This window comes from Sorex fumeus, unplaced genomic scaffold, assembly GCF_029834395.1.
Source record: "Sorex fumeus unplaced genomic scaffold, SorFum_2.1 ptg000061l, whole genome shotgun sequence".
Classification (NCBI taxonomy): Eukaryota; Metazoa; Chordata; class Mammalia; order Eulipotyphla; family Soricidae; genus Sorex; species Sorex fumeus.
This window is the reverse complement of record NW_026606118.1, coordinates 56,650,086-56,672,734: the sequence shown is the minus strand read 5'-3', so window position 1 is coordinate 56,672,734 and position 22,649 is coordinate 56,650,086. Positions and strand designations below refer to the sequence as shown.

Genomic DNA, 22,649 nt, shown 5'->3' with positions numbered 1-22,649 from the left:
AGAGTTTGGAGGGTGGGGGCACCCAGCGCCTGGGGCGTGGGGCCACCCCGTGCCTGGAGGGTGGGGCCACCCTGTGCCTGGAGGGTGGGGGCACCCAGTGTCTGGAGCGTGGGAGCACCCAGGCGGGCCCGGAGCGCCGCCGGAGCCACGTGGCCCTCGCGGGGCTGGGCCGGGAGGGGCGGGCCGGGCGCGGGCGCGCGGGCGGGCGGGCGGGCGGCGCCCGGCGGGGGCGGGGGCGCGCCGGGGGCGGGCCCGGCTGGGGGGCGGGTTTGAAAGTGCTGGGGCTGGCGGGCGGGCGGGCGAGCGGGCGCGGGAAGCTGCTACGGAGTGCGGAGCGGGCGGCGGACGCGGCTACCCTGCAGGTGCTGCCGGGGCCCCGGGGGGACGGGCGCGCCCGGGCGGAGGGCGCCGCTGCCCGCGAGGCCGGCGGGCCGGGCCCGGGCCGGACCCTGCGCGGCCGGCCGGGGGGCGCGGGGCGCGGGGGCAGCTAGCGGCGCAGCACGTGGCGCCCGCGCGCCGGGGCGCGGGGGAGCCCCTTGGGGGCGCGGGTCGGGGGGACCCGGAGCCCGCGGTGGCCGAGCTGACCCGCTGCTGGGGCCGCAGACGAGACGGTCGATCTCGATCGATCGCCCGGGAAGGGGCCGCGCCGCGCGGGGGCGAGCGGGGATGGGGACACGCGGGCGCGGAGGGCGCGAGGGGCGACCGGCCCCCTCGCGACTTTTCTGGACCCCGCTCGGCCCCGTTTTCCGCCCGAGGGGACCCCTCCGTCCCCCCAGTGGAAGGATCAGAACGCTCGATTTCCCCCAGGGAGTAGGGCAGGTCCCACCCCGCGGCCCCGTCCGGCACCCACTCCTCTAGGTGACCTCCAGACCTCCCATTGTCCCGCCTTCCTGAGCCCCCTCCCCACCCCCGCCCTGAGCCAGGATGCCTGTTATGGGCGGGGGGTGCCATCCAGGGGTGACCTCAACCCCCCCATACCTATCCCTTTAGTTAGAGTAGAGCACACCCCCTTTTAAAAATTTTATTTTTGCTTTCGGACTCCGTCCGGCAGTGCTCGGGGCTGGCTCTGTCCTCAGGGGTCATTCCTGGTGTACCCTGGGTCCATTTGGGGATGCTGGGGATGGAACCCTAGGGGTAGGCTGAGTGCCTTACCTGCTGTACTTTCTCTTGGCCGAACTCTGTTTTTTTTTTTTTTTTTGGTCTAATAACGTTAAGGGAAATCAGCCTCTAGACCTTCCTCTCAACCCCGGGAGCTTAGACTAAGTATCACACTTTTTGTTTGTGTTTGTTTGTATTTTGTTTTGGGGTCACACCCGGCAATGTTCAGGGGGTCACTCCTGGCTCTGCATTCAGGAATTATTACTGCTGGTGCTTGGGGGACCCTATGGAATGTTGGGGATCGAACCCGGGTCAGCCACGCACAAGTGCCTTCCTGGCTGTACTCACTCCCATGCCTAAGCATCAGGGTTTTTTTTTTTTTTTTTTTTTTTTTTTTTTTACGAGGACAGGTATTAGGCCGCATCCGGAGTGCTCAGGGCCACATCCTTGTCTGCGCTTAGGAGTGATGCCCCCCCATGCAGTGGTGAGGGAGGGATGTCACTGTAGGCATCAAAGTAGGTTGGCTGCCGGCAGGCAAGAACATCACCTACCCTGCCCTCAGCATCTCTCTCTTTTTTTTTCTTTTTGGGTCACACCTGGCGATGCACAGGGGTTACTCCTGGTTCTGCACTCAGGAATCACCCCTGGCGTGCTCAGAGGACCATATGGAATGCTGGGAATCGAACCCGGGTCGCCCGCATGCAAGGCAAACACCCTACCCGCTGTGCTATTGCTCCAGCCCCTCAGCATCTCTTGAATTTGAGCCCCGTTCACTAGCTCTGTGACCTCAGGCGGGTAACCCCCGCCCCCAAGCCCAGCTGCCCCCATCTCTTTGTGTACTGGCTTCCAGGTGGTTGTGAAGGGGGGGGGGGGGTGTTGGGTGTCTGCAGGTGCTGGCTGGCCCCATCTGAGCTCCTGGGTGCGGAGAATTCCACGGAATCGGGAGGGTTTGTCTCCCAGGGGAGGCTCTTAAGCATTAGGTCTCGGGAGCTGGGGCTTGAGGAGGGGCACGGGCGTTTGGCTGCGTGCAAGGGCCCCATCTCGGCAGGCCACGGCCTGGCTTAGAGGGATGCCAAGTGCTCTGAGCTGGGATCAAATCCCTGGTTGCTGCTGGGCAAAGGAGGGCAAGAACGGGACACCTGGGCTGGCAGCTCAGTGTCCGGATGTGGGCAGGGAGGGAGTGGGGCTGCCCCTAGAGGTAAGTGGGGGCTGTTGAGAGCCGGGGTACAGAACCCGGCGGGGGGGGGGGGGGAGGCCAGGAAGCTGTGCCACTGTGGGCTCAGTTCTCTCCACCCCGGTCTAGTCTGGGTTGATCTGGGTTGAACCGCACTTGCTCTTAATAGCCAGGAATCTTGCCTGCGGGGGCCGGAGGGTGCTTGGTGGTGAGAAGCTGGGGGATCTCTGTACCCTGCCCACTGCGCGTGTACACACACACACACACACACACACACACACTCTCTCTCTCTCTCTCTCTGCCCGGGAGAAAAGCTGGGTCTCAGGGCCAGAGAGATAATAACGCTGGCCTTGCACATGGCCAGCCAGGGTCGGTCCCCCTCCCCCACCCCCCACGCACACCGCATCTCACATGGTCCCCCGAGCATCACCAGGAGCCACCCCTGAGCCCAGCCTTTCCTGCCCGCTCCCAGGCCTTTGCACCCTTGCCCCCATTTCCCAGAAAAATGGGAAGGACACCTGTCCAGGGCCAGGGAGGTGGCTCGACAGTAGAGCCCGGCCGGCTGTGGATGAAGCGGTGGGTTCCATCCCCTGCACCCCTGAAGAACACAGTGCTGGAGCCAGAGCCATGCCTGGCCAGCGAACAACTGGTAGAAGGATCAGAGGAGTCTTCTGATTCTCTCTGGGAGACCGAGGAAGGCCTGGACAGTCTGTCTCAGCCCTGGCCACACCTTTACCCCCCCCCCCCCCCCCCCCCCCGCAGAGGAGACTCTGTAATCTTTCAAGCTACAGGAGTGGTCTTATCTCCCTGTGATGTGTGTGTGTGTTTGTGGTGGTACCAGGTTCTCAGAATGGGGCCACTGCCCTCAGCATGTGTGCGTGTGTCTATGCGTGTGCACACACACGCGAACTTGCACTCTTGGGGGCGCTACCAGGTTCTCAGAACGGGATGGCTCCCCTCGTGTGTGTGTGTGTGTGTGTGTGTGTGTGTGTGTTTGCGTGCGCTCGTTTGGTGGGGGGGCGTTACTAGGTTCTCAGAACGGGGCAGCTCCCCTCGTGTGTGTGTGTGTGTGTGTGTGTGTGTGTGTGGCGGTACCAGGTTCTCAGAATGGGGCCACTGCCCTCAGCATGTGTGCGTGTGTGTATGTGTGCGCGCACACACGCGGGCATGCACTCTTGGGGGCTCTACCAGGTTCTCAAAACGGGGCAGCTCCCCTCGTGTGTGTGTGTGTGTGTGTGTGTGTGTGTGTGTGTGTGTGCGCGCGCGCCTGCCAGGCTTCTCAGAATGAGGCAGCCCCTCAGCAAGGCAGGTGGCTGGGGTTCTTTGATACGCCCTGTGCCATGACTGAGCCTGGGTGAGGCCCCGCACCACGGCTACCCCGGCCTCCCCCCATTCCTCCCCCTGGCCAATGGGAGACCCCCGTGGGTGCCCCGGGGCCCAGAGCAGCCCTGCCAGCACGGGCCGGGGAGGGGCAGGTGCTGTGGTGGGACCAGGTGTTTCCGCTGCATGAGCCAGAGTGAACAGGAGGGGGTCAATGCCCTGGGCCCCCCAAGCTCTCCCTCTCGTTTGCCCTCAGAACAGGGAAGTGGCGCGCAGAGGAGTGACTCAAGGAGGAAGCAAGAGAGAGGGGTGACTGTGGGCTGGGGTCAGGGGACGGCCTGTGTCCCCGCACCTCAGTGGGGGCGGGGGAGGGCGGCTTTCCTAGAAAACTGGCCTGAACTCGGAAGCCCCCGGGCAGCAGCTGGCAAGGAAGGGCGAAGTGGCCGAGGTGGCCGCCCAGGGGCTGGGGCTGGGGCGGGCGACGGGGTCAGGCCTGCAGAGAGGCCACTGGGGGCGAGGCCAGGGCCACAGATCGGAGTGTTCTGACGCCTCCCGGCCCCTCTTCTTCTGTCTCCCTCCTCCTGGCCCTCCTGCCCCCCCCCTCCGCCGCCACCCGTCCCTGACCCCCCTCTCTCGCCGTCGCTGCCTGCCTGGCACCCTCCTGGCCCTCCCTCCCCGCTCCACGCTTGCACTGTTGGCTCTGCTCACTGCTGGCTTCGCCGCAGGATAAAAATAGCAGGGGGGCAGCTGCTGGCCAGGCCGGAGCCAGGTAGAGCCTCTCCAGCGAGGGGGTGCGCGGGGCTGCCAAGCGACCCTGAGAGGCAGGGCCACGGGGTGAGGGGCGGGGGGGGGAAGAGCCGGGGGACTTCCAGCCAGCTTCCCTGGGCTTGCTGTCTGCCCTGCCTCCTCCTCCTCCTCCTCCTCCTCCTCTCCTCCTCTCCTCCTCTCCTTGCGAGTCTGCGGGGCGGCCGAGCCAACACGTGGCCTCATACTGCTCTGTCCTCAGCAGGCCTTGGAGGGAGCAAACTGCTAGCCAGGCGAGACCCAGACTGCTGTCACCATGACAACCAGCCATCAGCCGCAGGACAGGTACTGGGGGACCCAGGCTGAGGATCCAGGGGGCAGTGGGGCCGGGGCGGGGGGTGCTACTCCAGGGAGCAGGCGGTGGGCCTAGCAGCAGCAGGTAGCTGTGAGTCCGGTCCAGCCTCGGGCGGGCACTGGCTGGGCGCTGGCTGGCCGCTGGGCCGCCCCTCCCTGGCCCGTCAGTGTTTCCACTATTGTTCTCCAGGCCCAGAGCCGCTTCCGACTCCTCCCGCCAGGGCTGTGGGGAGAGGTTTGGCAGCCCTTGACACCCCAGAGCACATCTGGCAGAGCTGCCGCCGCTCCTTCTGGGGGCCAGCACAGGGCCTCTGCCCGCGATGACCCCATCTATGCTGGGCCTTGAGCTAACCGGCCCCATCTCTGGGGGGAGGGGTGTGCCCCCACCCCCTAGAGCCCAGCCGGCAGCTGGGGTCACACACATGTGGAGGGAGGCGCCACTGTTTCATCCAGGGAGTCCAGTGCCCCGGGAAACTGGGAAGGCCTGGCGGCAACCCCAGGCTCCTCCTGCTGCCCGCCCCCCCCCCCCCCCCCCCCGCCCACTTCATCTCTGTTCCGCTGGCCCCACCCCCTCCACCCCCGGCCTCCAGACCCCTGTAGCTTGATGTCGGAGACCATTTCCTTCCTGTAAACCAAGAGCTGAGGGTCTTCACACAGGTTAAGGAGACCTAAGGCAGGCCCCCGTTGGCTCCTGCTGGTCCCCCTCAAACCCCCTGGCTCGGCCTAGCCACTTCCGCCTGCCCCCTCTTTGCTGGTCAGCCCTCCACTTTTGCGTCCTTGGCTGACACTTTCCATTCATTCTGGGCCTCTGCGTCCAGCCCTTAGCTCGGCCTTCACGGTGGGGACATATAGGAGAAAGTTAGGTTGCTCAGACTTGCCCCCTGGGGGTGCTCACCCAAGCTCCGCCCTGTCCTGTCTCTTTGTGGCCCTGGACTTCATCTCTGCCAGTTCTGAAGAAAGCAGGGGTGCGTGGGAGAGAGGCTGGTAGACCACAGCCTGGGCTGGGAGGTGGCGGGAGCTGGCCCGTCCCACACAGACCCTGCGTGGAGGACTCAGGCGGGCGGCGTCCAAGCCAAAGCCAGCAATGCTTGTTGACCGTCTGGGGCCCCTGATGACTCCCCTAATCCCAGGCCTCCTGGCCTCACCTCGCTGGTGGCATCTACAAAGCCCGTTCTGTCTGGGCCGGAGGGAAACGGCTCCCTTACCTCCCAGCTGCCCTCAGGCACTCCGCCCCCGGGCCCAGCGGGTCCCAGACGAACACTGACGGTCTGGGAGTTTGACCTCAGAATCCTCTTTGGGGAGCCACAGAGTTCCTGCCCAGACATAATCACTTCCAGCCAGCCCAGGGGAGAGGGCCGTGGGGTACAGAAGATCCTTGCTGTTTGCTGTCTCGCTGACCCGCCCACCCTGAGCCCTGAGTAGGATTTCCAAAACCACCTCCGGATGTGTGGGTCACACGCCTGCTGGGTCCCCCGAGCCTTGGTTGCTGAGCACCGACTTCTGTCGGGCCTGTGTTCCCGGTCCCTTCCCCCGCGACACGCTGCTGTGCCCTTTTCCCTACCCGGGACACCTCCCCCGCCCCCCACTTCCACCCGTAGGCCAAACGCCCAGGGACGCAAACACGCCCAGGGATGCTCTGTGCCCTGGGCCCTCTGCAGGCCCAGGGAGTGGGTGGAGGGCGGGGAGGGCGTTTCCCGGCTCGCGTCAGCCAGGAACGAGGGTGGTGGCGGTGGGTCACGGCCCTGTCTCTCCCACCTCCAGGTACCGAGCCGTGTGGCTCATCTTCTTCATGTTGGGGCTGGGGACCTTGCTCCCCTGGAATTTCTTCATGACCGCCACTCTGGTGAGATGGGCGGGGAGCCGGAGGGCTGGGCTTGCGGGGCCTCGACCTGCCCCTGTGGACCCAGGAGAGACGTCCCAACCCTTGTCTCTGCCACCCTGAAGTATTTCACAAACCGCCTGGACAAGTCCCAGAACATGACCTTGGCCGCCACCACCACTACCACCACCACCACCGCTGCCGCCACCGATAACCCGATCGGGAATGTCAGCGGCACCACGCCCCCTCCAGGCCGGAACGCCCTCAGTGGCATCTTCAACAACGTCATGACCTTGTGTGCCATGCTGCCTCTGCTGCTCTTCACCTGCCTGAACTCCTTCCTGCACCAGAGGTGAGCCCCTGCCCGGCCCCCGTGCCTGCCGGTTGCGGGGGACCCGTGGCTGAGTCCCCCCGCTCCACGGCAGGGTCTCCCAGTCTGTCCGGATCCTCAGCAGTCTCTTCGCCATCCTGCTGGTGTTCCTTGTCACCGCGGTGCTGGTGAAAGTCCCCATGGACGCGCTGCCCTTCTTCGTCATCACCATGGTCAAGATCATGCTCATTAACTGTAAGAAATCCTCCCACCCTCATTGTCGTTTTTTTTGTTTTGTTTTGTTTTGTTTTTTATCCCCATCACTCCCGGCAGTGCTCAGGGGACTCTCTCCTGGCAGTGCTCAGGGGTGCACCGTGCAGTGCTGGGGGTCCAATCCAGGCTTCCTGCGGGACAAGTATGTGCAGAAGCCTGTTGGATGTCTCCGGCCTTTCAGACCCACAGGCAGTCCACGGGGGCGCCCGTCACAGTCCCCCCTCTGCCCTGTAGGCCACAGGGATTCTCTTGGGCAGTCAGGGACCTGCGGAGCCAGAGAGCTGAGCTGGCACAGGGCTGAGGCAGAGGGGAAAACTTCTCAGCATCGGGGGCTGGAGTGATAGCACAGCGGGTAGGGCTTTTGCCTTGCACGCGGCCGACCCGGGTCCCGGGTTCTATTCCCAGCATCCCATATGGTTCCCCGGGCACCGCCACAGGTAATTCCTCTGTGTGCATGAGCCAGGAGTAACCCCTGTGCACTGCTGGGTGTGACCCAGAAAAGCAAACAACAAAAACTTCTCAGCATCAAAGCACAGCAGCAGCACCAGCGCTATCGGATAGAGGATGGGGCACTTGCCTTGCACGTCGATCCCTGGCCTCCCCTAGGGTCCCCCACGCCTGCCTGAGCCAGGAGTAAGCCCTGAGCAAGGCTGGGGATGTGGCTCAGGGCTCGTGCCACGGGCCCAGCCCAGGTGAGGCCCCGGCACGGCACCACCGGGTCCGTGAGCACCTTGAAGTGTAGCCGCCTCAGGCCCACACCGCTGGGCCAAGGAGCATGGCCAGGAGCAGTGCCTGGAATGTGTGTGGGCATGAAAACAGAACTAGAGGGGCCGGAGCAACGGGACAGCGGGTAGGGTGTTTGCAACCACCGACCTAGCTTCGATCCCCAGCACTCAGTAAGATCCCCAACAGCTTGCCAGGAGAGACCCCTGAGCACAGGGCCAAGAGTAAGCCCTGAGCATTGCTGGGTGGGGCCCACAAAACAAAAATAAAGGGGCTGAAGCAGTAGCACGCGCACACACACGCATACACACACACACACACACACAAAGAAGCAATAGCACAGCGGGTAGGGCATTTGCCTTGCACGTGGCCAACCCCGGTTCGATTCCCAGCATCACATAGCATCCCCCGAGCACCGCCAGGAGTAATTCCTGAGTGCAGATCCAGGAGTAACCCCTGAGGTGTGACCCAGAAAGCTAAACAAATTAAATAAAAAAGCAGAATTAGAGACCTGTTTGCCCCAGACCTCAGCACCTCCCAGCCCCTCCTCCGTGGAAGTGAGACCCCCGGTCCCCCCCTCTGCTGACAACAGCCCTGTCTGCCCCCCCAGCGTTTGGCGCCATCCTGCAAGGCAGCCTCTTCGGCCTGGCCGGCCTCCTCCCCGCCAGCTACACAGCCCCCATCATGAGTGGCCAGGGCCTGGCTGGGCTCTTTGCATCAGTGGCCATGATCTGCGCCATTGCCAGTAAGTGCCGCATGTCTGTCCCCGTTACCGTGGGAGCCGGATGCCAGTGGGAAGCGTGAGGGGAGGAGTGGGGTGTGGCCGTCTCCTCACAGACCCTCCTGCCCACCCCAGCTGGTTCGGAGCTGGCCGAGAGTGCCTTCGGCTATTTCATCACCGCCTGTGTGGTCATCGTCCTGACCATAATCTGCTATCTGGCTCTGCCGCGGCTGGTGAGCACCAGGACAAAGCCTGGGGGGTGGGGGTGGGGGCTCCAGTGCTCTGATGCTCTAGTGTTCTGGAGATCCACCTGATAATCCCGCTTCCCCGTTGCCCCGCCCGCCTGGATAGGAATTCTACAGGTACTACCAGCAGCTGCAGCTCGAGGGTCCTGGGGAGCAGGAGACCAAGTTGGATCTCATCAGTAAAGGTCTGAGAGCCTAAAGGGCCGGGGACGGGGGCAGGATCTGGGGGGGGACCCTGTCAGGGCCAGCAGCACCCTGGCAGCCTGTGTCCTGGCGCTGGGGAGGAGAGGGTGATGGGGTTAGTGTCCACCCCCAGCTCGGTGTCATGTGTTGCTCTGCGCTTCCCACCATGTCACCCCGCAGGAGAACAACCAGGTCCAGGCAAAGAGGCCAGAGTCTCGGCCCCCAACTCGCACCCCGTCACCAAGAGTCACTCCGTCCTGGCCATTCTCAGACAGGTATGTGGAACAGGGCGCCGGTCCTCGGCGCTCCTTCCTTTCCCCTCCCTGGCTGTGTGTCTGTCTCTCTCCCTCTGTCCCTTGGGTACACGCACCTTGGGGGGAACGGGGCTTCTCGCTTCGGGGTTCTTCCTCGCCAGGTGGTTGTCTTGAAGACACAGCCTGTTCCTTTTCCTTTTTTTTTTTTTTTATTTAGAGCGATAGCGCAGCGGTAGGGCGTTTGCCTTGCGTGCAGCCAGCCCGGCCGAGCCGGGTTCAATTCCTCCACCCCTCTCGAAGAGCCCGGCAAGCTACCGAGAGTATCTCGCCCGCACGGCAAAGCCTGGCAAGCTCCCCGTGACGTATTCGATATGCCAAACACACGATATGCCAAACACCGTAACAAGTCTCACAATGTTACTGGGCCCGCTCGAGCAAATCAGTGAACAATGGGAGGACAGTGCTACAGTGCTACAATTTATTTTTTATTTTTATTTCTTTCTTCGCTTTTTGGGTCACGCTGGCGCAGGAGTTACCCCTGGCGGTGCTCAGGGGACCATATAGGATGCTGGGAATCGAACCCGGGTCGGCCGTGTGTACAAGGCAAACGCCCTCCCCGCTGTGCTATCGCTCCAGCCCCTTCCTTTCTTTCTTGCAGATCTCAGTCCTGGCTTTCTCCGTCTGTTTCATCTTCACTATCACCATTGGGATGTTTCCCGCCGTGGCTGCCGAGGTCCGCTCCAGCCTTACGGACAGCCACACCTGGAGTGAGGACCCCCAGGGTTCGGGGTTGGGTGGGTGGGGGGGTTGTGCTAGACGGGCTGGTGCAGGCCTGAGAGAGGCAGAGCCTGGGCCGCTGCTTCTCGGCACGGCTTTCCTGATCCATGTGCCCTTCCTGGCTTTGGAAGCAGCTTCTGCTGATCGCAGTGTTTCCGGTGAGGGTCCGACTTGCCAGATCTGCCTGTCTGTGTCTGGTAATGGTCCCCTGATCTCTTCTTTTCTAGAAAATTACTTCATCCCTGTGTCCTGTTTCTTGATTTTCAATGTCTTTGACTGGCTGGGCCGGAGCCTCACAGCTGTATGCATGTGGGTAAGTGAAAGAGGGGCACCGAGGGGCCAGGGAGGGTGGTGGCCTTGCATGTAGATGACTTGGCCTCAGTCCCCAGCACCCTGCGTGGTCCCCTAAGATCCTCCAGGGGTAATCCCTGAGAACAGAGCCAGGCGTAAGCCCTGGTCCAGTGTTTTATTTATTTTTTTGACTTATTGGGTCACACCCAGTGATATACAGAGGTTACTCCTGGCTCTGCACTCAGGAATCACTCCTGGTGGTGCTTGGGGGACCCTATGGGATGCTGGGAATCGAACCCGGGTTGACCGCGTGCAAGGCAAACGCCCTACCCGCTGTGCTATCTCTCCAGCCCCTCTTTTTTTCTTTTTAAATGCCACACCTGGTTGTGCTCAGGGGTTACTCCTGGCTCTGCACTCAGGAATCACTCCTGGCGGTGCTCGGGGGACCATATGGGATGCTGGGAATCAAACCCGGGTTGGCTGCTTGCAAGGCAAACACCCTCCTCGCCGTACTATCACTCCAAACCCTGGTCCAGTATTTTAAGGGAAAGGAGGCAGGAGGAGCGTTGAGCTCTTAGGAGAGGTCAGAGTATGCAGCCCGAGAGGTGAGAAAGGGAAGTCCTGGGCCAGGAAGATGGGGGGCTGGACATCTGCTTTGCGAGCAGCCCAACCCAGTTCAATCTCCAGTATCACGTACTGTCCCCCAAGCACTGCCAGGAGTGATCCCTGAGCTCAGCAGGGGTAAGGTGCCCCCAGGTGTAGCCCAGAGTCGCCCCCCTCCACTCCTCTCCTCCTCACCCACACAAAAAGACTTTAAGAATCTCAGCAGTACCCTAGTAGAGGAAACATGTTCAACTTAAAAACAGAGACTTAGGGGCTGGAGCAAAAGCACAGTGGGTAGGGCGTTTGCCTTGCACGCAGATGACCCGGGTTTGGTTCCCAGCATCCCATAGGGCCCCCTGAGCACTGCCAGCAGTGATAACTGAGTGCAAAACCAGGAGTAAGCCCTGTGCATTGCCGGGTGTGATCCAAAAAGCAACAAAACAAACATAAAAAGCAGAGACGTATTCTTTCATAAATACATAAAGAGTACAAGTCTTGGTGCACACTGGAATATGTCTGTGTATACACAGCGCACAGTGGGTCCGTAATCACACCATTTTGTTCACCATCAGGGTTTGGGGTGGGGGGGTGCTTAGTGCTTATTCCTGACCCTGTAGTCAGGGATCACACCTGGTGGACTCAGGGGACCACAGAGTGTCAGGGATTGAACCCGAGTGGGCCGTGTACAAGGCATGCACCCTTCCCGCCATCACTCCAGTCCCTAGTCACCTTCGTTTTTTTGGAAAACTAAAGGTGGGGACTGGAGTGGACGTACAGGGGTTCGGGGCCTTGCCCCTTACATGTGGGCAACCCAGGTTTGCTCCCCAGCATCGTAGATGGTCTTCCAAACTCCGCCAGGAGTGACCCCTGGGTGCAGAGCCAGGAGGAAGCCCAGAGCACCACCGGGTGGGCCCCCAAACACAATTTTTTTTTTTAACAAGGAATAAACAATCCTGGTCAGTGTTGAACACCAACATTGTTTGAGGAGCTGCTTTTGTTGCGAGTAATTTAACTTCAGTCCCAGCTTCCACTGGTTGGCATTAAGGAGGACTTAGCTGTCTATATTGTCTACTCATCATCCATATCAAGATAGCTGTGGGGCTGGAGCCATAGCACAGTGGGTAGGGCGTTTGCCTTGCACGTGGCCGACCCGGGTTCGATTCCCAGCATCCCAGATGGTTACCCCAAGCACCACCAGGAGTAATTCCTGAGTGCAGAGCCAGGAGTAACCCCTGTGCATCACAGGGCGTGACCCAGAAAGAAAAAAAAGAGATATCTGTGAGCTGGGGAGATTGCTCAAGGGAAGGAGTATAGGACCACCACATGCCTGAGTGGGACCCCCAGCCCCGTATGGACCTCTGAAGCACCCAAGCATTTAACTGTCAGCATTACCCTCCCCTCTCAAAACTCACACATTCACAGCGCGCGCACACCCCACCAAGCATTGCCTGGGAAAGCCCTTAGTTGGGCCCGGGAAGAGATGTACAGAAAGAAAGTCCCATCATCTCCCAGTCAGGCCTGCATATCATTCTCCAGCCCAGTTTTAAAATTCCTGTTCAGGGGCTGGAGAGATAGCACAGCGGGTAGGGCGTTTGCCTTGCACGCGGCCGACCCGGGTTCGATTCCCAGCATCCCATATGGTCCCCTGAGCACTGCCAGGAGTAACTCCTGGGTACAGAGCCGGGAGGAACCCCTGTGCATCTCCAAGTGTGACCCAAAAAGCAAAAAAAGAAAAAAAAATCCTGTCCAGAGGGCCAAGAGAGATAGTCCAGCAGGGAGGGCGTTTTCCTTGCATGTGGCTGACCCAGGTTCGATCCCTGCCATCCCATATGGTTCTCCCAAGCACCACCAGGAGTGATTCCTGAGTGCAGAGCCAGGAGTAACTCCTGAGCATCGCCAAAACAAACAAAACAAAATAAAATAAAGGGGGCTGGAGCGATAGCACAGCAGGTAGGGTGTTTGTCTTGCACGCAGCCGACCCGGGTTCAATTCCCAGCATCCCATATGGTCCTCTGAGCACGCCAGGAGTAATTTCTGAGTGCAGAGCCGGGAGTAACCCCTATGCATCTCCAGGTGTGACCCAAAAAGCAAAAAAATAATAAAATAAAGTCCCTATTCAGATCTCGACTGGTCCCCATGCATGGGCGCGCGGGGAGCCAGTGAGGGTCGGGCTGAAGCACTGCTTTGTCCCTGCAGCCCGGGAAGGACAGCCTGTGGCTGCCGGGCCTGGTGCTGGCCCGGGTGGCTTTCGTGCCTCTTCTGCTCCTGTGTAACGTCCAGCCGCGCCGCTACCTGCCCGTGGTCTTCGAGCACGACGCCTGGTTCATCTTCTTCATGGCCGCCTTTGCCTTCTCCAACGGCTACCTCGCCAGCCTTTGCATGTGCTTCGGGCCCAAGTGAGTGGACGCGTCAGCAGTTCAAGCCCCATGTTGGAGCTCAGGGTCCCCGGGTGGCGGGGATGCCAAAGGGGCCCCCCAGCTGATGCAGTCGGGGGTGCAGAGTGGCCGGGGTGGGGGGCTGTCCTGGGGTGGACAAGTTGCAGACCGGGTGGGAAGCAGGGTGGTGGCGCTGAATTGGGTTACCCCGATGGCTCCCGGCCCAGATGCTCTGGGCCGGCCCACAGTGTTTGGGGGTCCTAAGGCGCCCTTGCCCCCTCTCCGCAGGAAAGTGAAGCCGACCGAGGCAGAGACAGCAGGAGCCATCATGGCCTTCTTTCTGTCCCTGGGCCTGGCGCTGGGGGCCGTCTTCTCCTTTCTGTTCCGGGCGATCGTGTGAGCATGGATGGACGGCCGAGAGGACTGTATGGACCGCCCGCTTCGCCTTCCTCCCAGGGATGGGCAGGAGCACCCTGGACGGTTCTCGGCTGACCACTTCTGCTTTCTCACAGCCTGCACTGGGCCCCAGGAGGAGGGACACCGGATGGGGGCGGGGGGGTGTGTGGAACGCAGAGGGTCCAAGTCGGAAGAGGAACCGTTGTCTGGGGGACCCCCACATGTGCAAGGCCGTTGCTGAGGCCTGGCTGAACATCGCAGCACAGGCGAGGCTGGCCGAATGTGTCCGAATGTCCGTCTGACCGAGGGCTAGGACTGTGCTAAAGGTCTCGTCAGATACTTCCCTTCCCGTGCCCCTCCCTGCCTCCCCCTGCCTCCGGGCTACCCATCACGCACCCTGTACAGTTGCTATTTTACTGCCTTTTTTTTATACCAGACAGAAACCAGGTGCCTTCAGAGGCTCTCTGATGATTAAATAAACTTTTTTTTTTTCCTCCATGGCCTGCCCGTGTCCTCCAGCCCCGAGAGGACAGAGATGACAGAAGGGCAGTTTAATCTGGGGAGGGGGAGGAGGGGCGAGCCTGACCTAGCTGGGCCAGGGCCAGCGCTGGGCCCAGGTCCAAGTTGGTGTGGGGTGGGGGTGCGAGGCGGGCGGAGGGGGGAGAAGGGAGTTGTCCTCCGGGCCCCCAAGGGGCTGCAGTGCCACCTGCTGGGGGACCAAGAAGCGACAGGCCTAGAGCCGGGACACCCAGACTCTTAACAGACCAAGCAAAGCCATTTTGGGCTGCTCCGTTCCTCCTTCCACAGGGCTCTGGATGGAGACGGCACCCCATCGATCCTGTGTCTTCGCTGTTCTTAGCCCTCGGGTCCAGGAAGGAGCTGGGCAGGATTGGCCATGCGCCCACACCTTGGGCAGGAAGAGGCAGCGGGCTGTGGGTCCGCCCCCACCTGGCTCCCGGCCCTGACGCCCAGACTTTGCTTCCTGGGGAACAAGGGGCCTATGTGTCTTCAACTTGAAACTGAGCCCTCTCCGCTTCTTTTCCCTGGGGAGGGACAGGAGAGAGTGAGACCCCACCCCAGCTCTGGGCAGCCTTCTCAAAAAACTGCCTGCCTGTAGGGAAGGCACTTGGCCACGTATGTGGCTGCCTCCCATCTGGTCCTCAGCAGTCCCCAGAGCACCACCAGGAGTGACCCCTGAGCACAGCCAGCTTTGGCCCAATGCTCCGCCGCCCACCCCTCATGACTTCTTGACCAGAAGTGGAAACTGGTAGGTGGGTGACCACTGCCTCGAGCATCCTGGCCCTCAGAGCGGGCGGCTCTTCCCCCTGTACAGCCCTCACTGCTCACGGGCCCCTGACCTTGGGTAACTCTAGGGTTGGCATCTCTGGTAGGACTTTGCTCTCACTTCGATTTAATGGAACCCTTAAGGCTGGAGCGATAGCACAGCGGGTAGGGCGTTCGCCTTACAAGCGGCCAACATGGCCGACCCGAGTTCGATTCCTCCGCCCCTCTCGGAGAGCCCGGCAAGCTACCGAGAGTATTCGATATGCCAGACACAGTAACAACAAAGTCTCCGATGGAGATGTTACTGGGTCCGCTCGAGCAAATCGACGATCAACGGGAGGGCCTTTACCTTTACCTTTACCTTAAGGCCTCATTCAAGGCCATTAGCACATTTTCAAAGCTCTTTGAGCTCTGGAATCTTAGTTAAGAAAGTTCTAGGATATGGCCTGGAGAGACAGCACGTTGGGGAGAGTGACCACTCTGCCCTCAGCCAACCTGGCTTCAATCCCAGCACCATATATGGTCCTCCAAACCCCACCAGGAGTAATCCTTGCCTTGCACTCAGCTGACCTGGTTTGAGCCCCAGTACCACAGATGGTCTCTCGAGCACTGCCAGGAGTAACCTCCGAACGCTGCGAGGTGTGATCCAAACTCTTACAGCCTCCCCCTCCCCCCATCATGGATCAGGAAGTGGCGTCCAGTTCTTGTCCAGCGAGGGTATGTCTCAAATCAGTGGAAAACAAGGGAATACTTTTCAGATGAAAAAAATTCTAGTGGGCTGGAGCGACAGCACAGCAGGTAGGGCGTTTGCCTTGCACGCAGCCGACCTGGGTTCTATTCCTAGCATCCCATCTGGTCCCCTGAGCACCACCAGGAGTAACTCCTGAGTGCAGAGCCAGGAGGAACCCCTGTGCATCGCCGGGTGTGACCCAAAAAGCAAAAAAAAAAAAAAAATACTAGTGAACTCCGTGTTCACTAGTGTTCGGTGTGTTGCTTGGCAGTGGATGGGCTGCAGCACACCTGGACCTGACTTCCCACTGGACCCAATCCTGAGAGACCAATGGGGCTCCTGAGCACCTGCCCTGGTCTCATCCCCACTGCTACCTGGCCTCTCGCAGCCCCTCCCACACAGGGCCACAGAATGCAAACACTCAGGCAGACTCAGGTCCTGCCAGAGCAGGCCAAACTGACAAGCCCTTCCACAGGGCTCCCCACCACAACCAGTCCCTTAAGCAAGGACCTTCCCCGCTGCCAGAGTGTGTCTCCAATCTGCTGCCTCCCTGGCGGGCCTGAATGCCTCATCTGTTTCCATGGTCTGTGCGCATGGGGGAGGCAGACGGGGTGGAGTGGGTGTCTGAACGCCAGCCGTCGCAGGAAGGAGGGAGAAACATCTAGATCACAGCCACCGCTTTCTGAAGTGAAGGGGATGTTGCAGAGAATCATGAGGCTCTTTCTTAAAATGCTTTCTTTTTGGGGGGGGGGGTCAGGGGGGCACTGCCTGCACTCCTGCTTGCTAAGCATCGGGCCTTTTGAGCTCTCAGCAGCCTCACAGTGCTTTCTAATGCCAGTACCCCAAATATAGGCTCGTTTCCATTCCTCTGACCTTCCTTCCACCTGGCAACACGAGTGGGGCTTAGTATCAGGTCTCAGGAGCAGGGAGGGAAGTAGCTGAAAATTTCCAACGCACGATACCATGCCCCGGGTCCCGAGTTCAGCACATTGGCTGCCCCTAGCACCTCCAGGTATGAACCTAATTGGCTGCCAGTCTTGCAAAACATAATTCTGGGGCTAGAGCGATAGCACAGTGGATAGGGCGTTTGCCCTGCCCACGGCTGATCTGGGTTCGATTCCCAGCATCCCATATGGTCCCCTGAGCACAGCCAGGAGTGACTGCTGAGTGCAAAGCCAGGAGTAACCCCCTGAACATCACCGGGTGTGACTCAAAAAGAAAAAAAATCTGGATTCTGGTATTGATCAGTTAAGACCCACAGCTGGGCTGAGTAGCTGGGAGTGTGAGGTAGGAGCTGGGGTTCGGTTAGGTGGTTCGGTTTCCTGCCTGCTGCTGCAGTAATGGCTTCCGACCACAAGCTGGCGCTGTGCACTCCACATTATCCGTGGGAGGCCGGTCTCTATGGCCCGATTCTGCCAGTACTTAGCTTCCTCCAAGAGCTGAGCACAACCATCGCCCAAGGATTCTTGCCTCTTCCAGGACTTGCTCCTGCCCATCACCTTCATTCTCTGCGGCATTTTTTTTTTTTTTGCTTTTTGGGTCACACCCGGCGATGCACAGGGGTTACTCCTGGCTCTGCACTCAGGAATCACTCCTGGCAGTGCTCAGGGGACCAAATGGGATGCTGGGAATCGAACCCGGGTCGGCCGCGTTCAAGGCAAACGCCCTACCCGCTGTGCTATGGCTCCAGCCCCCTCTGCGGCATTTCTAACCCGACATACCAGACGCTGCTCAGCAGCTGGTCTCCCTGGGGTGGCTGCCACGGAAACCGAGCTCCCTCCTGTTGAATATTTAGTTTGGGGGTAGACCTGGTGGTGCTCATTGGCTTAATCCCATTTCAGGGGTCCGTGTGGTACCAGGGGGAATCAAACCGAGTCTCCCTGCATACAAAGCATGGGCCCTCGGAGCTTTGGGGAAAACTAAACACCCCAGCAGAATCAGTGGTCATGGAATTGGGTTGGAAAAGGGGAAAATCTGCAGTCATTCACAGAAGTGAAGCCTTATTTTCTGTCTCCTCGGCTATACCTTTGGGCTGAATATGTGAAGAGCGTAATTAATGTATACGATGGGGAAGGGGTGGTGTTTTATAGGAAAGTTCCAATTATTAGGAAATACTCCCTAGAATGTCATACGATGGCAGTTGGGTGGGCAGAGAGATATTCCAGGGGTTCGGCATTTTCCTTGCCTGTGGCTGACCAGGGTTTGCTCCCCAGCACCCCATCCAGGTGGTCCCCAGAGCCTGCCAGGAGTGATCCCAAAGGGCAGAGCCAAGAGTAAGCCCTGAACGCCGCTGGGTGTGGGCCCCCAAAACAAATCCGTCCATGACAGTCACTCAATATGGATGTGAACGGAGAAATGCAGAGTCATTTTAAAGAGACAGCCCTGGACCGGCCAGCAGGCCTTGAAGTCAAGCTGCTGAGGGGGAAGTCCGGCCTGCAGAACTCACACGGCGGTTGACACTGGTTCCCGGGGCAAGTCCGTGGTCAGTGAAGACGGGTACTTGTGATGGGCTGGACCCCCAGTGCCCCTCACCATGTCCTTAGCTTGGGTTTCCATGAGCTCAGCTCCACATGACCTGGGTCCGGCTCGGTGCCCTCACCCCTCCCCTGCCCCCCTCCCCCAGGAAAGGATGTGTCACTCAGACCCCCTGCATGCCTCAGGAGACCTGGTGCTTCCTGACCCCGAGCCAGTTGGCATTCTCCACCCCCCCACCCATGGTTGGGTGTGTGCTCAGTGAGTCAGCACCACCTCACAAAGCCGGGGCCTGTGCACCAGCTCTTTCCCCGTGGTCGCCACTGGCCATTCCACTCAGAGCCTACGAGTCCATCTGGGGCTTGTGCAGGGTACCAGCTGCGGCCGCACAGCCTACTTATTTACTCACCCCCTCTGTCCTGCATGCCGCCGACCCGGGTTCGATCCCTGGCATCCCGCACGGTCCCCCGGAGCACCGCCAGGAGGGATTCCTGAGTGCAGAGCCAGGAGTCATCCCTGAGCATCGCCGGGTGTGGCCCCAACTCCTCTCCCCTCCCCCAACAAAACAACTCCCCCTGCCCTTTGGGATCACTCCTGGCAGGCTCTGGGGACCACCTGGATGGGGTGCTGGGAGCAAACCCCTGGTCCCCCAAAACCAAAAGATGGGGCTATCTGTGTCTAATGCGCTTCCAAAGGAAATGAAGGGGCATCTCGCCTCTGGGCAGGGCCCGGATGCGGGGGGGGGGGGGGGGGGGGCGGGGACCTAAAGATAACAGCCCGCTGGGCTCCCCTCCCCCGCACCTCCGGCCCTCGGAAGCTTCCAGAACCTCTTCTCTCCCCTCCGCCAGCCGTCTGTCCAGCGCGCTACCGCTTGGGTCCCAGCTGGCGGTGCAAGGGCCCCGGCGAGAACCCGGGCGCTCGGGCGCTGCCCCGCTCCGCAGCTGGGGTGGGGTGACGTCATCCGAGCAGGGCGCCCCCTAGCGGGAGCGCGCGCCCTGCGCTCGCCCGGGACTCGGGGCAGGTGGGGGACCAGCCGGCAGGTGCGCCCCGCCCCCGCCTCCCCCGTGAGCCTGGGTGACCTTGAACCGGGCGTTTTTCCATCTCCGAGCCGCTCATCTGTAAAGCTGGGGTGAGCGGGTGCTCTGTTTACCTCCCCGGCTGCAAAACTCCACGGAGACAAGCTCGGATTACTTCGCCCGGCTGCTTCCGAGCGAGCACCCTCCTACGTGCATCTTCAGTCCTTGCCAAGCGCTTTATTGTTTTTGTTTTGTTTGGGGGCCACACTCGGCATTGCTCGGGGCTACTCCCGACTGCGCTCAGGAATTACTCGTGGCGGTGAACGGGGGCATCCTGGGGATAGAACGCTTGGTTTGCAGTGTGCAAGGCAAACGCCCTACCCACTGCACTATCACTCCGGTTCCCTGGTAGGCCCTTTATTTTTTTATTAATTTGTTCATTTATTTTTGCTTTTTGGGGTCACACCCGGCGATGCACAGGGGTTACTCCTGGTTCATGCACTCAGGAATTACTCCTGGCGGTGCTCGGGGGACCATATGGGATGCTGGGAAACGAACCCGGGTTGGCCTGGGTCGGCCGCGTGCAAGGCAAACGCCCTAGCCGGTCTGCTATCACTCCAGGCCCCTGGTAGGCCCTTTAACTCTAGAACACCAAGGCTCAAAAAGTTAAAGGATGGAAAAAAGAATCTGTACCGCAGAGCACCAGGTAAACTACTTTTTCACCCCTACACCCTCCCTCCCCATCTCCCTATCTCACCCCATCTCTCTCACCTTCCTTCCCTGCTCCCAAGTAGCCCAGAGACTGCCCTATTTCCACATCCTGGTGGCTCCCAAGCCTTGGAAACTGAATTCTGTCCCATCCTTCCAAGCTAAAAGCAGCCATCCCTGGGGCTGGAGAGATAGCACAGCGGGTAGGGCGTTTGCCTTGCACGCGGCCGACCCGGGTTCGATTCCCAGCATCCCTTATGGTTCCCTGAGCACCACCAGTAGTGACTCCTGAGTGCAGAGCCAGGAGGAAGCCCTGTGCATCGCCAGGTGTGACCCAAAAAGGCAAAAAAAAAAAAAGCAGCCATCCCTGATTCCTCATACCCCACAGGCCTATCACAGCCTCGCCAACCCCTTATCTGGCTGCTAAGGAATGACCCAGAAACCCAGTCAGTTGAGGGAGTGCTTGTGCCTTGGCGGGACAGGTAGCAGACGGAACAGTTAAGTAGGTCAGTGTTGTTTGTGGTGCCACCTGCCCCCCTGTTCCCTGCCCTGCCTCTAGCCTACACCAGCTCTAACACTCAGGCCTTTGTTCGGGGCTCACACCCAGCAGTGCTCAGGAGCACCTGAGAGGTGCTGGGCGGGGGTACCTTGCAGTGCCAGAACAAAGACTCTTGCATGCAAAGTAGGCACTCCAGCCCCCTGGGGCTGTTACACTTTCTTAATTAAAGGGAGCCTGCCAAGCTATGTCTAATTTGGGGCCCGGGCTGGGAGAACTCCGCCATATCCCTTGGGCTGTTGATCACACCTCCTTAGAAAGTCCAAACACAGTCCTATGAGTATGAACAGAAGCTTCACTTACAAATCCAGAACGGCTGTTTCTAGTCAGAGCGATAGTACAGCGGCTAAGACGTTTGCCTTGCATGCAGCAGACCCGGGTTCGATCCCTGGCATCCCATATGGTCCCCTGAGCACTGCCAGGAATGATTCCTGAGTGCAGAGCCAGGAGAAAGCTCTGAGCATCACCGGGTGTAGCCCCAAAACCAAAAATCAAACCAATTCCTGATCTCATCACATTCTCTGGCTGTGCTCAGGGGATGCATATGTGTTGTCAGGGATCGAGCCTGGGTTGGTGGCGTGCAAGGCAAGTGTCCTATCCACTGTACTTGTACTATCTCTGGCTCTGCCCAAGATACTTTCCTCATCTCCATGACTTTGGCTTCACTACTTCTGGCTCTGCTACTCGGGAATTACTCCTGGCAGTGCTTGGGGGACCATATGGGATGCCGGGGATCGAACACAGGTCAGCCGCGTGCAAGGTAAATGCCCTACCCGCTATGCTATTGCTCTGGTCCCTGTCCCCTCACTGTAGATCAGAAGGGCACACACCTGGCCTTTCACTGATCTCCCCACCTGCAGCCTTTATATTCTTCAAGCCAAGCCCTGTGTAATCTCCAAATGACTTGGACAAATACAATTAACTGACTCGAAGGCTGAAGCAATAGCACAGCGGGTAGGGTGTTTGCCTTGCACGCAGCCAACCCGGGTTCGATTCCTCCGCCCCTCTTGGGGAGAGCCCGACAATGAACTGACTCGAGCTAGTAGACAGAACATACTCAGGCTTTTATCTGACAACCGGGTACTCTTGAGCACACGTGAAAGATCTGCAAATATTAACCATGTTCTAGCTTACAAAAGAAGTCTTAGATACAGGGGCTGGAGTGATGTGTGGGAGTTAAGGCTCTTGCCTTGTGTGTGATCAGCCCTGATTGGACCCCTGGCACCATCGGGAGTGACCCCTGAGCACTGCCAAGCATGGTGCCATTCCCTCCCCATCAAGTCTCACTTAATCACTTAATCACTTAACTTCCCGTTAGTCGTCGATTTGCTCGAGCGGGCGCCAGTAACGTCTCCATTTGTCCCTGTCGCGTGCTAGTGTAGCCCAATGGCATCTCTTCGCTCCAGGAACATGGAGGGCCTCAAACCGATCGTTCATGACCTTGACAAAGAAGTCTGACCATCTGGTAGGTGGGCGGCCACGCGGTCTCTTGACATCCCGTGGAATCCAATCAGTAACAGCTCTAGTCCAACGGTCGTCTTTAAATCTCATTACGTGACCAGCCCATCTGATTTTCGACACCTTGGCAAATGAGACAGCGTCCCTGATCCTTGATCGTCGACGGATGTCAGAACTCCGGATTCGTTCTCTCATTTGAGTGAAACGTGATAGTCCAAGCATAGCTCTTTCTATTCTTCTTTGGGAGACCTGAATGGCGTTCTCATCTTGTTTGCGTAGGGCCCAGGTCTCTGAGGCATATGTTAATGCAGGAAGAACAGTGGAATCAAAGAGATGTGCCCGGAGCCGGAGGTTCTTCGTCCTCTTAGCTATTTCTTGGACGTTCTTGAAGGCGTTCCAAGCCGCTCTCTTCCTCCTGCGCAGCTCGGGTGCCAGGTCATTTGTCATGTTGACCTCTCGACCTAGGTACACATAGCTGTTGCATTCGGAGATGGTCGTTCCATTGAGAGCGAATGGGGCGTCAGGAACGAGGCTGTTTCTCATAAACATTGTCTTCGTAAGATTCAGCTGTAGTCCTACCTTTCCACACTCACGGTCAAAGTCGGCCAGCATTTGTGCCGCTTGGCTGATGTTTGGTGTTATTAAAACAATGTCATCAGCAAAGCGGAGGTGGTGTAGTTGCCGACCATCTATCTTCACTCCCATTCCTTCCCATTCCAGTCGTCGCATGATGTTCTCGAGGGTGGCACTGAAGAGTTTTGGTGA

General features: G+C 59.6%; 1 protein-coding gene across 2 annotated transcripts; it reads left to right on the top strand.

Moving 5' to 3' along the window:
- Positions 1-294: 294 nt before the first annotated feature.
- Positions 295-14,158, top strand: SLC29A1 (solute carrier family 29 member 1 (Augustine blood group)). 2 transcript variants are annotated; one of them, XM_056126141.1, is made up of 13 exons: positions 295-362; positions 4,602-4,681; positions 6,452-6,533; positions 6,635-6,861; positions 6,935-7,074; positions 8,426-8,560; positions 8,672-8,769; positions 8,888-8,966; positions 9,145-9,239; positions 9,877-9,985; positions 10,223-10,308; positions 13,086-13,285; positions 13,553-14,158. In XM_056126141.1, the coding sequence occupies exons 2-13, from the start codon at positions 4,653-4,655 to the stop codon at positions 13,662-13,664; spliced, it is 1,392 nt and encodes a 463-aa protein (XP_055982116.1). In that variant the 5' UTR covers positions 295-362; positions 4,602-4,652; the 3' UTR covers positions 13,665-14,158. The 2 variants fall into 2 exon arrangements, with proteins under 2 accessions (XP_055982116.1, XP_055982117.1); XM_056126142.1 differs by having other exon boundaries at positions 324-362; positions 4,599-4,681.
- The last annotated feature ends 8,491 nt before the right edge of the window (positions 14,159-22,649 follow it).

Bases quoted from the DNA above. Each gene is read 5' to 3' on its own strand.
- SLC29A1 (XM_056126141.1), top strand. From the start codon at position 4,653: ATGACAACCAGCCATCAGCCGCAGGACAG. The intron at 8,967-9,144 runs GTCTGAGAGCCT...GTCACCCCGCAG, and splicing joins GTTGGATCTCATCAGTAAAG to GAGAACAACCAGGTCCAGGC. The intron at 9,986-10,222 runs GTGAGGACCCCC...CTTCTTTTCTAG, and splicing joins TACGGACAGCCACACCTGGA to AAAATTACTTCATCCCTGTG.